The 15925-nt window shown below is 41.4% G+C and overlaps 1 protein-coding gene and 1 long non-coding RNA gene across 15 annotated transcripts in view; one reads left to right on the top strand and one right to left on the bottom strand.

Moving 5' to 3' along the window:
* The window catches only part of LOC147346061 (uncharacterized), a 37399-nt gene extending 30678 nt beyond the window's left edge, over positions 1-6721 (bottom strand). For 6 of the 8 annotated variants that reach the window (XR_015153884.1, XR_015153879.1, XR_015153881.1 and 3 more), the window contains exon 1: positions 6578-6717. This is a non-coding gene — a long non-coding RNA (uncharacterized LOC147346061). Of the gene's footprint in view, positions 1-6577 lie in introns of all 8 variants that reach the window. The other 2 variants (XR_015153882.1, XR_015153886.1) reach the window with 1 other exon arrangement.
* Positions 6324-15925, top strand: part of THOC1 (THO complex subunit 1) — a 36995-nt gene continuing 27393 nt past the window's right edge. For 2 of the 7 annotated variants that reach the window (XR_015153876.1, XM_086373036.1), the window contains exons 1-7: positions 6324-6408; positions 8851-8924; positions 9019-9079; positions 10296-10362; positions 14434-14552; positions 14992-15040; positions 15440-15535. Coding sequence is in view for 5 of the 7 variants with exons in the window: in XM_086373036.1 (XP_086229162.1) it covers positions 6355-6408; positions 8851-8924; positions 9019-9079; positions 10296-10362; positions 14434-14552; positions 14992-15040; positions 15440-15535 (520 nt within the window). In the remaining 2 variants the exon portion in view is untranslated. Of the gene's footprint in view, positions 6810-7307; positions 7873-8664; positions 8733-8850; positions 8925-9018; positions 9080-10295; positions 10363-13997; positions 14038-14433; positions 14553-14991; positions 15041-15439; positions 15536-15925 lie in introns of those variants that run through there. The other 5 variants (XM_086373039.1, XM_086373037.1, XM_086373035.1 and 2 more) reach the window with 5 other exon arrangements.

Raw genomic sequence — 15925 nt, 5'->3', positions numbered from 1 at the left:
GGGAATACCAGATCACCTAACCTGCCTCTTGAGAAACCTGTATGCAGGTCAGGAAGCAACAGTTAGAACTGGACATGGAACAACAGACTGGTTCCAAATAGGAAAAGGAGTATGTCAAGGCTGTATATTGTCACCCTGCTTATTTAACTTCTACGCAGAGTACATCATGAGAAACGCTGTGCTGGAAGAAGCACAAGCTGGAATCAAGATTGCCAGGAGAAATATCAATAACCTCAGATATGCAGATGACACCACCCTATGGCAGAAAGTAAAGAACTAAAGAGCCTCTTGATGAAAGTGAAAGAGGAGAGTGAAAAAGTTGGCTTAAACTCAACATTCAGAAAACTAAGATCATGGCATCTGGTCCCATCACTTCATGGCAAATAGATAGGGAAACAGTAGAAACAGTGTTAGACTTTATTTTTTGGGGTCCAAAATCACTGCAGATGGTGACTGCAGCCATGAAATTAAAAGACGCTTACTCCTTGGAAGGAAAGTTATGACCAACCTAGATAGCATATTCAAGAGCAGAGACATTACTTTGTCAACAAAGGTCCGTCTAGTCAAGGCGATAGTTTTCCAATAGTCATGTATGGATGTGAGAGTTTGACTATAAAGAAGTCTGAGCACCAAAGAATTGATGCTTTTGAACTGTGGTGTTGGAGAAGACTCTTGAGAGTCCCTTGGACTGCAAGGAAATCCAACCAGTCCATCCTAAAGGAGATCAGTCCTGGATGTTCATTGGAAGGACTGATGTTGCAGCTGAAACTCCAATACTTTGGCCACCTGATGCGAAGAGCTGACTAATTTGAAAAGATCCTGATGCTGGGAAAGATTGAGGGCAGGAGAATGGGACAACAGAGGATAAGATGGTTGGATGGCATCACTGACTCGATGGACATGGGTTTGGGTGGACTCCGGGAGTTGGTGATGGACAGGGAGGCCTGGCGTGCTGCGGTTCATGGGGTCGCAAAGAGTCGGACATGACTGAGTGACTGAAATGAACAATGAAGGAGACCTGGGTTCAATAAGTAAAACATGATCACTTCAACAAAAGAGATTTATTCACGCTGCAACAAATACATTTAGCTCTTTCATTTTCTTTGCCTTAAAAACTCAGCAAGTGAGTATTTTAAAATTTATTCAGCAATTCATTGATTGACACTCTGTTTCCAATCCTGTGGCATTACCAGCAGTACCAAAATATGTGCACATGTCTCTTTATTTGCACGTATAAGAAATCCTTTTGTGTTTATACCTAGAGTAGAATTATGGGATTGAAGGGTATTAAATCTTCAACCTTACTAAAATGCCAATTCATTTCCAAAATGGTTGCAACAGATTCCATTTCCATCAGCTGAGTACAGGTGCCCAACCTCCTCACCAACATGCATTAAACTTTTAAGCTCATGCCAATGTCATAGATGAGAAAACAATAACACAGTATTGTTTATGCATTTCCCTGATTGCTCAGGAAGCTAAGCATCTTTTCATATTTCCCCTCTGTATGAATTTCCTGTTTATGTCTTCTGCCATTGTAACTTGAGTTGGTTTTTAAAAGTGTATGCTGCTGCTGCTGCTGCTAAGTCACTTCAGTTGTGTTGGACTCTGTGCGACCCCATAGAAAGCAGCCCACCAGGCTCCCCCGTCCCTGGGATTCTCCAGGCAAGAACACTGGAGTGGGCTGCCATTTCCTTCTCCAATGCATGAAAGTGAAAAGTGAAAGAGAAGTCGCTCAGTCATGTCCGACTCCTAGAGACCCCATGGACTGCAGCCTTCCAGGCTCCTCCGTCCATGGGATTTTCCAGGCAAGAGTACTGGAGTGGGGTGCCATTGCCTTCTCCATTAAAAGTGTATAATGTGAGGTAAAGGTTTGATTTCACTCCTCTGCACATGGATGTCCAGTATTCCTAATGCCATTTTTCATTTTTTTTTGGCCACACCATGTGGCAAAAGGGATCCTAGTTTCCCAGCCAGGAATCAAACCTGCATCTCCTGCATTGGAAGTGTGGAGTCTTAACCACAGGACCAAAGAAGTCCTCCCAACATCATTTATTGAAGAGACTATCCTATCCTCATTGTGTGTTCTGAGCACTCTTATTGAAGATATGTTGGCCACATATAAAATATATGACCATATATTTATTTGGGGGCTCTCTATTCTGTTTCATTGGTCTACACATCTGTTCTTATGCCAGCACCACATTATTTTGATTACTGTAGTGTGTAATTTTTTTTTTAAATCAGGAAGTGATACTTTCAGTTTTATCCTTTCTCAAGACTGCTTTGGCTATTTGAAGTTTTATACAGTTATGTACTAACTGTTTATACAACTGTGCACTAACATAGGAGGAAAAAGAGGTGCCCGATTAAATTAAAGAGTTTATGCATTATTGGATGTCTGCCTTTGGAATGGTATTATTACATATGCAGAAAACTTACGCTATGAACGACAATATGATCCTTACCCTTCTCTAAATATAAGGAATAATTTATGAGACATTAACTAGGTCCATAGCTTTGTAAAGATTTATGGGTTAAGATTCAAGAAAAATACAAGCTTTGGGATTAAAGTTAGCGGTTCAAATTCCAAACAGCTTTCTCTAGACACATGACCCAGGACAGACAAGCCTGTTATGTACAGTGTCATGCTAAGGAGGAGGAATAATACAAGAAAAGTGTCTGGCTCATAGGAGGTACTCAATAAAACTTGACTATTACTTACGGACACTGTAACAGTGTAAAGAGCTCAAAAATCCTAATCAAAACCCATGGGTAGTCTCATTTGGCCAGTTACCTCTATCAGGAACCCTATCTCTTTGAGTTTGCTTCCTCGTGTGTAAATGAGCATAATAGCTGTGTTACTCACCTTAAAATATCATTTAGAGGATCAAATGTCTTACGTTAAGTGCTTGGGAATTAGAAGGCATTTTTACCATCTAAATGCTAAAACATTTCTCTGGTAGTGATTTTTGATGAGTATCTTTTAAAATTGCATTGCCTACTTCCTTGTCTTATTGCCAGCTCCTCAAAACAGCAATTAATCTATATTATTTTGTTCATTCAAATGTAGAGTTACTATTCATTCAAGAAATACTGTCCACTGCCTATAGAGCACAGGTGCCAGCAAATGTGATTTAAAAAAAAAACACAATTCTAAGTCTTTGGCTAATTTAAATTCTAGACTTTGATGGATGCATCAACAAACTCAAGCTCTTCTCCCATTTGGATTTTTGTAAAATATATATATATATATATATATAAAATTTACCTCTTGCGTAAAGTTTATTTACTTTGCAAGGAGAGATAAGAAAGCCTTCCTCAGCGATCAATGCAAAGAAATAGAGGAAAACAACAGAATGGGAAAGACTAGAGATCTCTTCTAGAAAATCAGAGATATCTAGGGAACATTTCATGCAAAGATGGGCTCGATAAAGGACAGAAATGGTATGGACCTAACAGAAGCAGAAGATATTAAGAAGAGGTGGCAAGAATACACACAGAAGAACTGTTCAAAAAAGATCGTCACGACCCAGATAATCACGATGGTGTGATCACTCACCTAGAGCCAGACATCCTGGAATGTGAAGTCAAGTGGGCCTTAGAAAGCATCACTACGAACAAAGCTCGTGGAGATGATGGAATTCCAGTTGAGCTATTTCAATTCCTGAAAGACGATGCTGTGAAAGTGCTGCACTCAGTATGCCAGCAAATTTGGAAAACTCAGCAGTGGCCACAGGACTGGGAAAGGTCAGTTTTCATTCCAATCCCAAAGAAAGGCAATGCCAAAGAATGCTCAAACTACTGCACAATTGCACTCATCTCACATGCTAGTAAAGTAATGCTCAAAATTCTCCAAGCCAGGCTTCAGCAATATGTGAACTGTGAACTTCCAGATGTTCAAGCTGGTTTTAGAAAAGGCAGAGGAACCAGAGATCAAATTGCCAACATCCGCTGGGTCATTGAGATAGCAAGAGAGTTACAGAAAAACATCTACTTCTACTTTATTGACTATGCTAAAGCCTTTGACTGTGTGGATCACAATAAACTGTGGGAAATTCTGAAAGAGATGGGAATACCAGACCACCAGACCACCTGACCTGCCTCTTGAGAAACCTATATGCAGGTCAGGAAGCAACAGTTAAAACTGGACATGGAACAACAGACTGGTTCCAAATCCGGAAAGGAGTGCGTCAAGGCTGTATATTGTCACCCTGCTTATTTAACTTCTATGCAGAGTACATCATGAGAAACGCTGTGCTGGAAGAAGCACAAGCTAGAATCAAGATTGCCGGGAGAAATATCAATAACCTCAGATATGCAGATGACACCACCCTTACGGCAGAAAGTGAAGAGGAACTAAAAAGCCTCTTGACGAAAGTGAAAGAGGAGAGTGAAAAAGTTGACTTAAAGCTCAACATTCAGAAAACTAAGATCATGGCATCTGGTCCCATCACTTCATGGGAAATAGATGTGGAAACAGTGGAAAGTGGCTGACTTTATTTTTTTGGGCTCCAAAATCACTGCAGATGGTGATTGCAGCCATGAAATTAAAAGACGCTTACTCCTTGGAAGGAAAGTTATGACCAACCTAGATAGCATATTAAAAAGCAGAGACATTGCTTTGCCAACAAAGGTCCGTCTAGTTAAGGCTATATTTTTTCCAGTGGTCATGTATGGATGTGAGAGTTGGACTGTGAAGAAGGCTGAGTGGCGAAGAATTGATGCTTTTGAACTGTGGTGTTGGAGAAGACTCTTGAGAGTCCCTTGGACTGCAAGGAGATCCAACCAGTCCATCCTAAAGGAGATCAGTCCTGGGTGTTCATTGGAAGGACTGATACTGAAGCTGAAACTCCAATACTTTGGCCACCTCATGTGAAGAGTTGACTCATTGGAAAAGACTCTGATGCTGGGAGGGATTGGGGGCAGGAGGAGAAGGGGACGACAGAGATGGCTGAATGGCATCACCAACTCCATGGACATGAATTTGGGTAAACTCCGGGAGTTGGTGAGGAGAAGGGGACGACAGAGATAGCTGAATGGCATCACCAACTCCATGGACATGAGTTTGGGTAAACTCCAGGAGTTGGTGATGGACAGCGGGGCCTGGCGTGCTGGGATTCGTGGGGTCGCAAAGAGTTGGACACGACTGAGCGACTGAACTGAACTGAACAATCATCCATAATACGATAACAATCCGATTACATCAGCTACCTATTAAATCAGTTAATACCAGTTGATTTGGGCAATTTGGCAACGTGCGTTGTACAATCAAACCTGAATGATTTTATTCTGAAAAAATCTGCAACGCTCCAGGTAGCCATCACTGTTCACAATTCCCACTTAGGGACAAGATTACGCAGTTATATTTTTGTTAGCGTCCCGTACTCTCACTGGATATCCACGAAGGGAACCAGGTAAAGCGCGCCAGGCTTTCATTTAGGAACACGTGCAGGTGGGTAAGAGCTGGTAGCAGGTGTTTGGGTCAGTGCTTCTTTCCCCACCGCATAATTCCAACGGAAAGACGACTGCCCCTTGGCTTCTTATTGGCCAAGTGAGCGGAGACGAGGGAGGAACCGGGCAGAAGACTAGGTCTTGCAACAGGTGCCTTAACCCTGGGACTTGGCGCCACTGGCTATCCAATCAGTGCCGAGTACTGCGTTCCTCCACAATCTTCCTCGTTCAGTAGAGCCCTCTATCTGCCAGCAAAATGAACGAATCCCCACACATTACATTGCTACACAAGCCACGCTTGCATTCATGACTTCACGCTCCTCAACAGCTCAGGGATACAAGCGTTATTTTTATTTCTCAGAAAGTGGAACTGCACCTGAGCTACAGGGCCCGTGACCTTCGAGGCAGAGGCGCGAATCCGGAGGTGGGACCACTCGTTCGGGAAGAAGGACTTTGATCCGACGGCCACTGCCGTCACCTCCCCAGCCCGGAGCTCCCGGATAAGCCGCCTGACTTGGATTCTCAGACGGCTACCACCTTCCCTTGCGGCCCATCGAGCCGTAACCAGCCGCCATTCACCCGACTTCCCAAACCAGGAGAACGCCGGCCAACAGCCCGAGCGTCCCGGCTTGTAACCCGCAGCGTGTACAGGGCGAGGCCGCGCATCTGCAGTCACCCATGGGTTGTTACCCACGAACCCGGATCGGGCGTTGAGTGGCTAACCCTGGCTCCCAAACGCCCTCCCGACCTCCGTCACAGGGAAGCTCCCTAACACCACCGGACCCGCCCCTGCGCCCACAAGCCGCTCTAGCCGCGCACGGAGCCGGCACTCTCGTTGCTCCCGCCCTGACGTCATCAGCGGGCGCCGCGACGAAGTGGCGGGCACGCGCAGCCAAGAAGATGTCTCCGACGCCGCCGCTCTTCAGTTTGCCCGAAGCGCGGACGCGGTTTACTGTGAGTTGCGGAACGGTGGGCGCGGCCCCGGCCCAACGCTATTTGTTGCTCTCCTCTCCCTGAAATTACTTGAATTTTGCACCGGGGTAAAGCGGGGACAGAGGCGTTACGCCGCGGCGACGGGTTCCCGGCCCCGTCGTGGGCTGGGGAGGCGGCAAAGGCGCTTTACCTGCCTCTTCCAAGAGTCCTCTGCGGTCCGCCTCCTCCTTTCCGCCGGCGGGTCCCGGAGCCCTGCGCCCTTCGTGGAGGGCTCACCCGCAGACTACCTCCGTTTGGGTCCTGCTCCTCTGCGGTGCTCGCTTAGCCAGGCGGGTGTTTCCAGAATTGGCAGGGGGCTGCTCTGAAGGCGGGAATGGTTTTAGTCCAGAGAACCGGCTTCCGCCCCGCCTCCTAACTGCCAGGTGGCTCTTCTCGCCGCTTATTCATCACCCTTTAACCCTTTGTATCTCACTCTTTAGAGATCGATGAGGACGGTCCTAAGTGGGGCGAGGCAAATTGATCAGCTTGGGAAGGGTTGTCATCTGTCATTTTATTCTTCCGCCTTGGGGAACAGTAATTTAAGCATTTGGGGAAACACTTTACAGGGCTTTTTGATGTTAGCTTATTTAACTCAGAATAGCCCTGTGAAGTAGGGTGTTTAATTATCCGCAGTAGACGAGATAGAAACTGAGACAGCCCGCCCCCCAGCCCCCGCCTTTGTTCTTGTTCAGTCGCTAAGTCGTGTCCGACCCTTTGCAACCTCATGGACTGCAGCGTGCCAGTCTTTCCTGTCCTTCACCATGTCCTGGAGATTGCTCAAACTCATGTCCATTGAGTCAGTGATGCCACCCAACCATCTCATCCTCTGTCACCCACTTCTTCTGCCTTCAGTCTTGCCCAGCATCAGGGTCTTTTCCAGTGAGTCGGCTCTTCGCATCAGGTGGCCAAAGTTTGGAGCTTCAGTATCAGTCCTTCCAAAGAATATTTAGGGTTGATTTCCTTTAGGGTTGACGGCTTTGATCTCCTTGCAGTCCAAGGGACTCTCCGGAGTCTTCTCCAGCACCACAGTTCGAAAACATAAAAGTTAAATGATTTGCTTCACTGTTTTTTCTGACTTCAGACTCAGTATTCTTCTTATGTTGCCCATTACCAAATGAAGAACCGTGTTCTAAGTCGTTTGACTGGATTCGTCCCTACTTTTCTATAATTCTGCGAGGAGAAACTGTTAGGTGTGTCCAAGGTCATATCAGTCCTGGAAGGGACCATTTAATAGGAGATCATCTAGCCCAATGCTTCTTAAGATTGAGCATGGGTTGGGATCACCTGGGGATCTTGTTAAATGAGATTCTGGTTCGGTAGGAATGGGGCCTGAGATTCTGCATGTCTAACAAGTTCTCAGGTGATGCCACTGCTGCTGGTGGTAATAAGGACCCACAACAACCCATATATGTAACTGGTGAGGAGAATGAAGTACAGAGACAAAGGGTATGCTCTGGATTACGGACTTCCCGGGTGGTGCAGTGGTAAAGAATCCGCCTGTCAGTGCAGGAGGCAAAGGAGATGTGGGTTCATTGCCTGGGTGGGGACGATCCCCTGGAGGAGGGAATGGCAGCTTACTCCAGTATTCTTGCCAGAAGAATCCCATGGACAGAGGGGCCCGGTGGGGTACAGTCCATGGGGTCACGAAAAGTCGAACACCACTGAGCTTGCATGCACCAAGATTACGCAGCCTACTCACAGAGTCAGGAATGGACCATTTCCTGTATAAATGTAACTCCTGTGATGTGACAAGATGATTTGCCAAGTGTATGTGAATTTTCACAGAGTGAATGACTTGGCAGTATTTTTCTTTTTCAGTTACGACTACTTTGTGACAGTCAGCAGGTTTAGTACTTTAAGACATCAGTGTTTACTTGATGTCAGGGACTGTGCTGTGCAAGCTGCCTAGGGGAGGTGGGACTTTTGTTGGGTCTTGAAGAGTGGATAGAATTTACATGAGCATATGGGAAGAACAATGTGCATGGATACACTAGAGTGAACTTGATAGAAAATGATGGAAAAATGGCTAGAGCCTAGTGGAGAGTATGTGTTTGGAGTTACTGGGAAGGTTGGATAGATTGAGCGGGATAACATTATTAAGGACCTTTAGAGGAAGCTGTGAAACAAAACCTGTAGATAGGGGGCCACTTAAGAGATTTTTTTTTTAAGCAGAATGAATAGCATATTTAAAGGAAAGGTAGGCAGGAAAACCTGGAATGAGAAAACTGAGCTTGGACGCTCTCAACAAGCTTCAAGTGATGAGTAAGTAGCATTTGAATGAGAACTACTGCTGAAATGACTGACAGGTAATTTTTCTCAGGTATAAACATTTTTTAGTTAGACATACAATTAATGAGTGATATGTTTTTCAGTGAACAAAAAATCCTTCAACTTATGTGCTTTTTTTTTTTTTTTTTCTTCTAGAAATCTACGAGAGAGGCCCTGAACAGCAAAAATATCAAGCCCTTGTTGAATACCTTTAGCCAGTTACCTGGCAGGTAAGGCGTTAATATCCATGACATGGGCTCATTGAAATCTTTATACTTAACCCTGAGCTGTTTTAAAAATGCAGGTGTTTTTTGTTTTTAATAGTGAAAATGAAAAAAAATGTACCCTTGACCAGGCTTTTAGAGGTGTTCTAGAAGAAGAAATTGTAAGTATGTTTTTCCTTTATTTATTGTTAAAATTTTGCTGGCAGATTAGTAAATATTATTTTTTAATTGGCTTTTATTCTTAGAATATTTAACCATGACTATTTTTTTTCTGGAGGGAACTACTTAGTCTGTGAAACCTAACTTGGTCATAGTCCGCATAGGAGTTACATCATGAATAAGGGTTTTGATAGCATAGGTGCAATTTAAGAGTTTGGTTTAATAAATTAGCAGAGCCCCCTGCCGTTGAATATGTATAAGAAAAGTTGGCACGAGGTCTTCCTGAGCAAGAACTAGAACTTGAAGATGGGCCCTGTCTTTGCTGTATAAACAGCGACACATCCTGGAGTGGATGAGAAGTCTAGTCCAAGGATGTTCAGCACGTATTCCAGGCCCTCATTTTCCTTATCAGCATCCTCCTTCTCAGTTAGTAATAGATAACAGGAGCCTATCCAACTTTAGTACAGAAATTTAAACATGAAAAATCTGACTTTGTGTACCATTAGTGGAGCACTCAAATGAAAGGAAAAGTTCCAACAGTTTATTCTTCATTTAGCAAAGCTTGGATCCCAAGAAGCTAGATTCTTTTCCAGTAGCCATAAAACTGTCCCTTTCTTTAGGACAGTTCTGAATTCATTCTTTCTTCTTCAGACCTAGTCACCTGTTGTCAGGCATTGGGCAAGGTTACCTTGCTTTTTTGGGCCTCAATTTCATTTGTAAGAGAGGAAACACCATTTTTACAGGGTTGCATAAAACGGCACTTAATAAACACTCATTAAATGCTGGTTTTTATGATACTATCACACCTAAGCATCATCTCTCTTCTATTATTAATAAAACCCTTCCCAGACATACTGATGCACTAGTACAGTTAATCCCCCTGGCCCAGTCTTTTGTCTGGTGCCTTTGAGTGACTTAATGGCCTCAGCGCATCTGTGCTTGATTAGCTTACAGGCTTAATCATGCTAATATAACCATCTTCCCAAGACTCTTGGATTTTAAGTGAATCACCTGCTGCTTATTTATTTAATATACTTCTATAGTTAGGGCTCTTATCATTCATTTGTAAAATATTCTTAGTAATTTTATCCTCTGTGAGAAATATCCTTATCCAATGTTTGTGATAATCAATTTAATGTCAGAGGGTATGTTTTTCTTATTATCAAATTAGTCTAAATTCTGGTTCCTAAATTAAGTTGTTTTTTCCTTTGTTGGTAGATAAATCATTCATCATGTGAAAACGTTTTAGCTATTATTTCTCTTGCTATTGGGGGAGTAACTGAAGGTAAGTATGGTTTGGTTTGGTTTTAAAGTGATCCTAGACTTGACATGCTTTATTGAAAACGTATTCTCTCCATACCTCTCTACCTAGTTGATTTTGTTCATTTTTCAAATTCTGCCTACCTACCCCCATTGCCAAGAAGTCCCACTGAAGTCGGCTCCCAGTTATTTCTTGTCGCTAGTATACACTGCGCACTTTGACATTTCTTTGTTCTCCACTTACTTCGTTCATCCAGTGCCTATTTATTGAGCATCTACTATGTGCCTGGTACTGAGCTAGGACTTGGAGATTCAGTGGTGAACAAAACATATTCCCTGCCTATAAGGAACCTAGTGGTTCAGGGAGAAAACACATGTAAATGTCTTATTGGGGGTAATTGAAGTGGGAATGAAGTATAGTTGAAGTGATTCTTTAAACTTCAGAGTCTGAAGGGACCAGGATGGGCTAGAAAGAAAACTGTAACATAGGAGCTGGGGTGTAAGAGCTGTAAAAAAAAAAACGAGCAGAATGGGGAGAGGATGATGAGAACCATGAGGAAAGAAGCAGGAGGGTAAGTTAGGATCATTTGTAAAGGGCTTTGTATGCTGTACTAAAGAGTACCTGTGGGAAAGGCATGGGATGGGGAGAAACTGCTGGCAGGAAAACTGGGCAGACATTGGTTTAGATGGGCCAGGGGTAGTAGGAGGTAGTTTCAGCAGACTTTTAAAAAGTGACTAATACACAGTAATAGCTCATTAAATATTTGCATAAAGAAGCAATGAAAAAGTAGCTCATCGGTACTCTTTTTTAATTAGTCTCGTTAAAATATTCCTTTGATTTATTCATATAATTTATGTAAAAAGTGCCTTTTAATCTGTAAAGCACTATTCACATTTATTATTTTGATACTTATTCCTACAAAAAAACTGAAACATACAAGTTAAAAGTTATCTTCCAGTATAGCCGCAAGCAATTTTGTGAACTTAAGTAGTTCATAAATTTTGGCTTTAGAAGTTAAACTTATATGAAATGCTTATTCATCATTCATTTATTAAGCATATTCTAACGAGTACTGCAATGGAGTGTTCCTTGCCAGTTCCTGTCAAACAGTTTGCAGCATCTACTTCATTCATTGATTATCCTGATATGATACTCTTGTAAACTGGTAATGTTTTTAATGCTTCAGTCAGTCCAGTTCAGTCACTCAGTCATGTCCGACTCTTTGCAACCCTATGGACTGCAGCACGCCAGGCCTCCCTGTCCATTGCCAACTCCTGGAGCTTGCTCAAACTCATGTCCATCGAGTCGGTGATGCCATCCTACCATCTCATCCTCTGGCATCCCCTTCTCCTCCCGCCTTCAATCTTTCCCAGCATCAGGGTCTTTTCCAATGGCTCAGTTCTTCGCATCAGGTGGCCAAAGTACTGGAGTTTCAGCATCAGTGCTTCCAATGAATATTCAGGACTGATTTCCTTTAGGATGGACTGGTTGGATCTCCTTGCAGTCCAAGGGACTCTCAAGAGTCTTCTCCAACACCACAGTTCAAAAGCATTAATTCTTCGGTGCTCAGCTTTCTTTATGGACTCTCACGTCCATGCATGACTACTGAAAAAACCATAGCTTTGACTAGACGGACCTTTGTTGGCAAATACTTGAAGTTATACAAAGTCTGTGTTTAAAACTTTTACTTTATTTGAGAAAGATACGGACTTAAGAACTCAGTTAAGCCATGAATAAAAGTTTAAATAACCTTTTTATTTTAATTTGATGGGAAAAATTTCTTCTTGAGACCAATATGATTGTATTGTTTATTATGTGACAGATTTTCAAATTGTCCATAAACATGTTTTGTTAAACTCAACTTGGCAGATAATTTATTGAGCTTCTGTTATGTCAGACTCTCCACTGGTGAAAACTTTCAAAAATGCCTACCTTTAAAAAGCTCATAGTCTACATAACAAAAATTAACAGTTTGGATATAAGTACTATAATTTATGTACAGTGTGCTTTTAGAAGCAGAGATGTAGTAGCCTGCACAAAAATACCAGAAGCGTATTTTAGATGCAGTATGTACTATATGCTTTGAAAGACTAAGTAGGAATTTACCATGTGATAGAGAAGAAGAAGCCTATTTAGGCAGAAAACGTAAACAGAACCATGCAGGCTTGAACATAGCAAGGTGTTTGGGAACTCAGGAGGGGGTGTCTGTGGCCAAGGTTAAGATGAAGCTCAGAGGGCAGCACAGAGGCTGGGACACGGATTGTGACATTGTTGGGGAATCATGTTATAACCCAGCTCATCAGAATGACCAGTGAAGCTCCATTTTTAAATGAGACTGCCAGGCTTTCACTCAGTTGTACTGAATCTTTGAGAGAGGAATCTAGGTAATTTTCTTAAGTTCTGTAATGATTAAATGTGTGTTATTTTGCCAAATTATACTTCAGCTGAGGGCAGGGAGTATGTCTCTAATCTCTTGGGTATACAGGACACAAAGTATCACAACTTAGTTAAAGGACTTGGAGGTCATCTGGTTCAGTCTTGTCTCTGGCCTGTCCTGTCTCCCCTCAGTAACATCCTGGACAGGGGTCCTCTACTCCCGTTGATGAAGCTCACCATTTGATTTCTGTTAGCTGGTTCTGATGATCAGATTTCCTTTGCATTGAGTTGAACTTTGCTGCTTTATGCCTCACTGGTTCTAGGCAGTATCCCTCATACTACATTCCAGCTAAGATCTTTCCAGTGCAGCGCAGAGCTGGAAATACTACTTCCTGTTTCTGAACTACTGTGTTAATGCAGTATTAGCACCCCACTCCAGTACTCTTGCCTGGAAAATCCCATGGACGGAGGAGCCTGGAAGCCTGCAGTCCATGGGGTCGCAAAGAGTCCGACACGACTGAGCGACTTCACTTTCACTTTTCACTTTCATACATTGGAGAAGGAAATGGCAACCCACTCCAGTGTTCTTGCCTGGAGAATCCCGGGGACGGGGGAGCCTGGTGGGCTGCCGTCTATGGGGTCTCACAGAGTCGGACACGACTGAAGCGACTTAGCAGTAGCAGTAGCAGGGGCTAATAGTGCCCCTAGATACTTTTTTTACATATCATGCTGAAGTGGCTACTTTTCCTAAACCCTTAACAAGTATTAGTATCTGTTACCGAAAAATAGAAGGAAGAATGAGCAGGGAAATAAAAGCATTTTTAACTAGCCTAGATGACCTTAAAGTCTTTAGTTTATTGCTTTAGTAAGATTGAATTTAGACATAACTTTTTATTTTACCAATTTTCCATTGAAACAACAGTATATTTTAAAAGTATAGTAAGAACTGAAATTAGTATCAAACCTTTTTGTTATCTTTTTTGAACTAGATCTTTTCAAATGACAAAGACAGTTTAAATTTAGCATTATTACAGAACAGTTGGAAATGAGGAAAAGGGAAAATACTAGTCCCAGTTCTTCTACTTTAAAAAACTACCGTTTATTTTGGTATATAATTTTAGCTTCTCTAGTCTTTTTAATAGATTTTATTGTTACAACTATAATATCCATACAGTTCTGAACTCTGCCTTTTTCACTTGACATTAAATCATAAGCATTTTCCAAGTTGTTATAGTCATCATAACCATTGTTTTTAATTGGTTGCATTATATTCTTTTGAATAGCTTAGTGGTGAAGAAAACAGACTGGAGCCAGACTGCCTGGGTTAGTATCCCAGCTCTACCGCTTACTGGCTCTATGATCTTGGGCAACTTATTTAACTTCCCTGTGTCTCAGTTTTCCCATTCTGTAAACTGGAGATAATGTTCCCCACCTCATAGGGTTATGAGGATTACACGTGTTAGTGTATGTGAGGCACTTACTGTGCCTGACATATAGTAAATGCTCTAGAAGGATTATCAAGGATGCCACATACCAAAACTTAAATAAACTTAAGTATATCTTCCTTGGGGACTTTTAGGTTGCTTCTGTTTCTTGCCTTTCACAGCCTTGTTAGGATTGACAAAGTGTACCTTTAAGATTATCTTCAAAATTTTTTGCATGAGCTCTCTTTCTCAGCCGTATTTTAAACTTTTAAATTGGCTTGTGCTCCACTTGAAGGTATTTGTACGGCATCTACACCTTTTGTATTGTTGGGAGATGTTTTGGACTGTCTTCCTTTGGATCAGTGTGACACAATATTCACTTTTGTGGAAAGAAATGTTGCTACTTGGAAATCAGTAAGTGCCTTAGTTTCTTTTTCTACTAACTTTAGCTTTCTATAGATCCAGAGTTCTGAGGGTAGTTTGTTTTGTTTGTGGCTTTTATTTCTGACCTTGCTGATGGCTAAAAAGTTTGTCTTTATGAGAATTATATGTTCTGCTCTCTTGGAAAAGCCAAGTAAGAGTCACATGGAGAAAAAAATGACAGTACAAAATTTGAGTAGAAACAGTTACCTTGAAAACACACACTTTTACATGTTTTAAAAGTTACTTAGAATCGTATTTGTTATATGTTTGAAAATATTTCATTAAAAAATGTCATTTGCTTGGAAGAAGTGAAAGCGGCATAGTAGATTCAGCACACATTAGTGTTCTTTAAAATCTTACTTCCTGTGACTTACTATTGAAGAATGTGCAGCAACGTCAGAACAACTAATAATTTCTGTCTTAATTTCAGAATACATTCTATTCTGCTGGGAAGAATTATTTACTACGTATGTGCAATGGTAAGTGAGCACTAAATGATTGGTTTTTAAGAAGGTAATATGGCCAGGAAACCAGGTGGTTGAATTAAACACAGGTGATAAAATTTTTTTTAAGTAGATTGTATTTTCATTTTAAAATAGTCTGATTTATTAAAACTGATCATTTGCTTTATCTATTCCTGTTCTAGGTATAAACTTAATGAAAACCAAAAAGTTGAGTGAAGTTTATCTTGCCCATGTTAAACTCATTTTATTTTTAATTTTCTAGTCCTTTTTTTTGTGACAAAAAATAGTTTCTACCCCCATTTTGAGAACTACTGCTTTAGGAAAATACTTTTGAACTGGTTAAGACATTTGGATATATTGTAATAAATATAGAATGATCTCTTCTGTGTAACCTTTGTTTCCATTTGTTGTTAGATCTCCTACGAAGATTATCAAAATCCCAGAATACAGTCTTCTGTGGACGAATTCAACTCTTTTTGGCCAGGCTTTTCCCTTTATCTGAGAAATCAGGTGAGCTTTCGTACATAAGTTGCTTTGCAGGAAAATTTTTACCTGTTTTTCATGGACTAGAATATACCATGATGATTAAAAAAAAAAAAAGATTCTAAAAAGTTGAAAGATAGCATAGGAAATTGTCACTTGTTTTTCATTTACTTGTAAATAGTTGTACCTATTCCAGTGCATAATACAGGTAACATTCAAATAAAGCCATTGATTCTTCAAGTTCAAAGTTTATTAATAATAATGTACAGTTGAATCACATTGAAATATGTAGACATGAATCATGTTTTTATTTCATTTCCTAATACTTTCCAATTTTTCTGCTTCCATTTTCTTCTTCAATCACTGCTGTTTAGCCTCATTTACTTTTGTTCATTTCTTATATCATTGTGAAATATA

This window comes from Bos grunniens, chromosome 24, assembly GCF_055505025.1.
Source record: "Bos grunniens cultivar Pamir isolate PY7600 chromosome 24, Bosgru_T2T1.0, whole genome shotgun sequence".
NCBI classification, from domain to species: Eukaryota; Metazoa; Chordata; class Mammalia; order Artiodactyla; family Bovidae; genus Bos; species Bos grunniens.
This window is presented reverse-complemented; position numbering and strand designations above follow the sequence as displayed.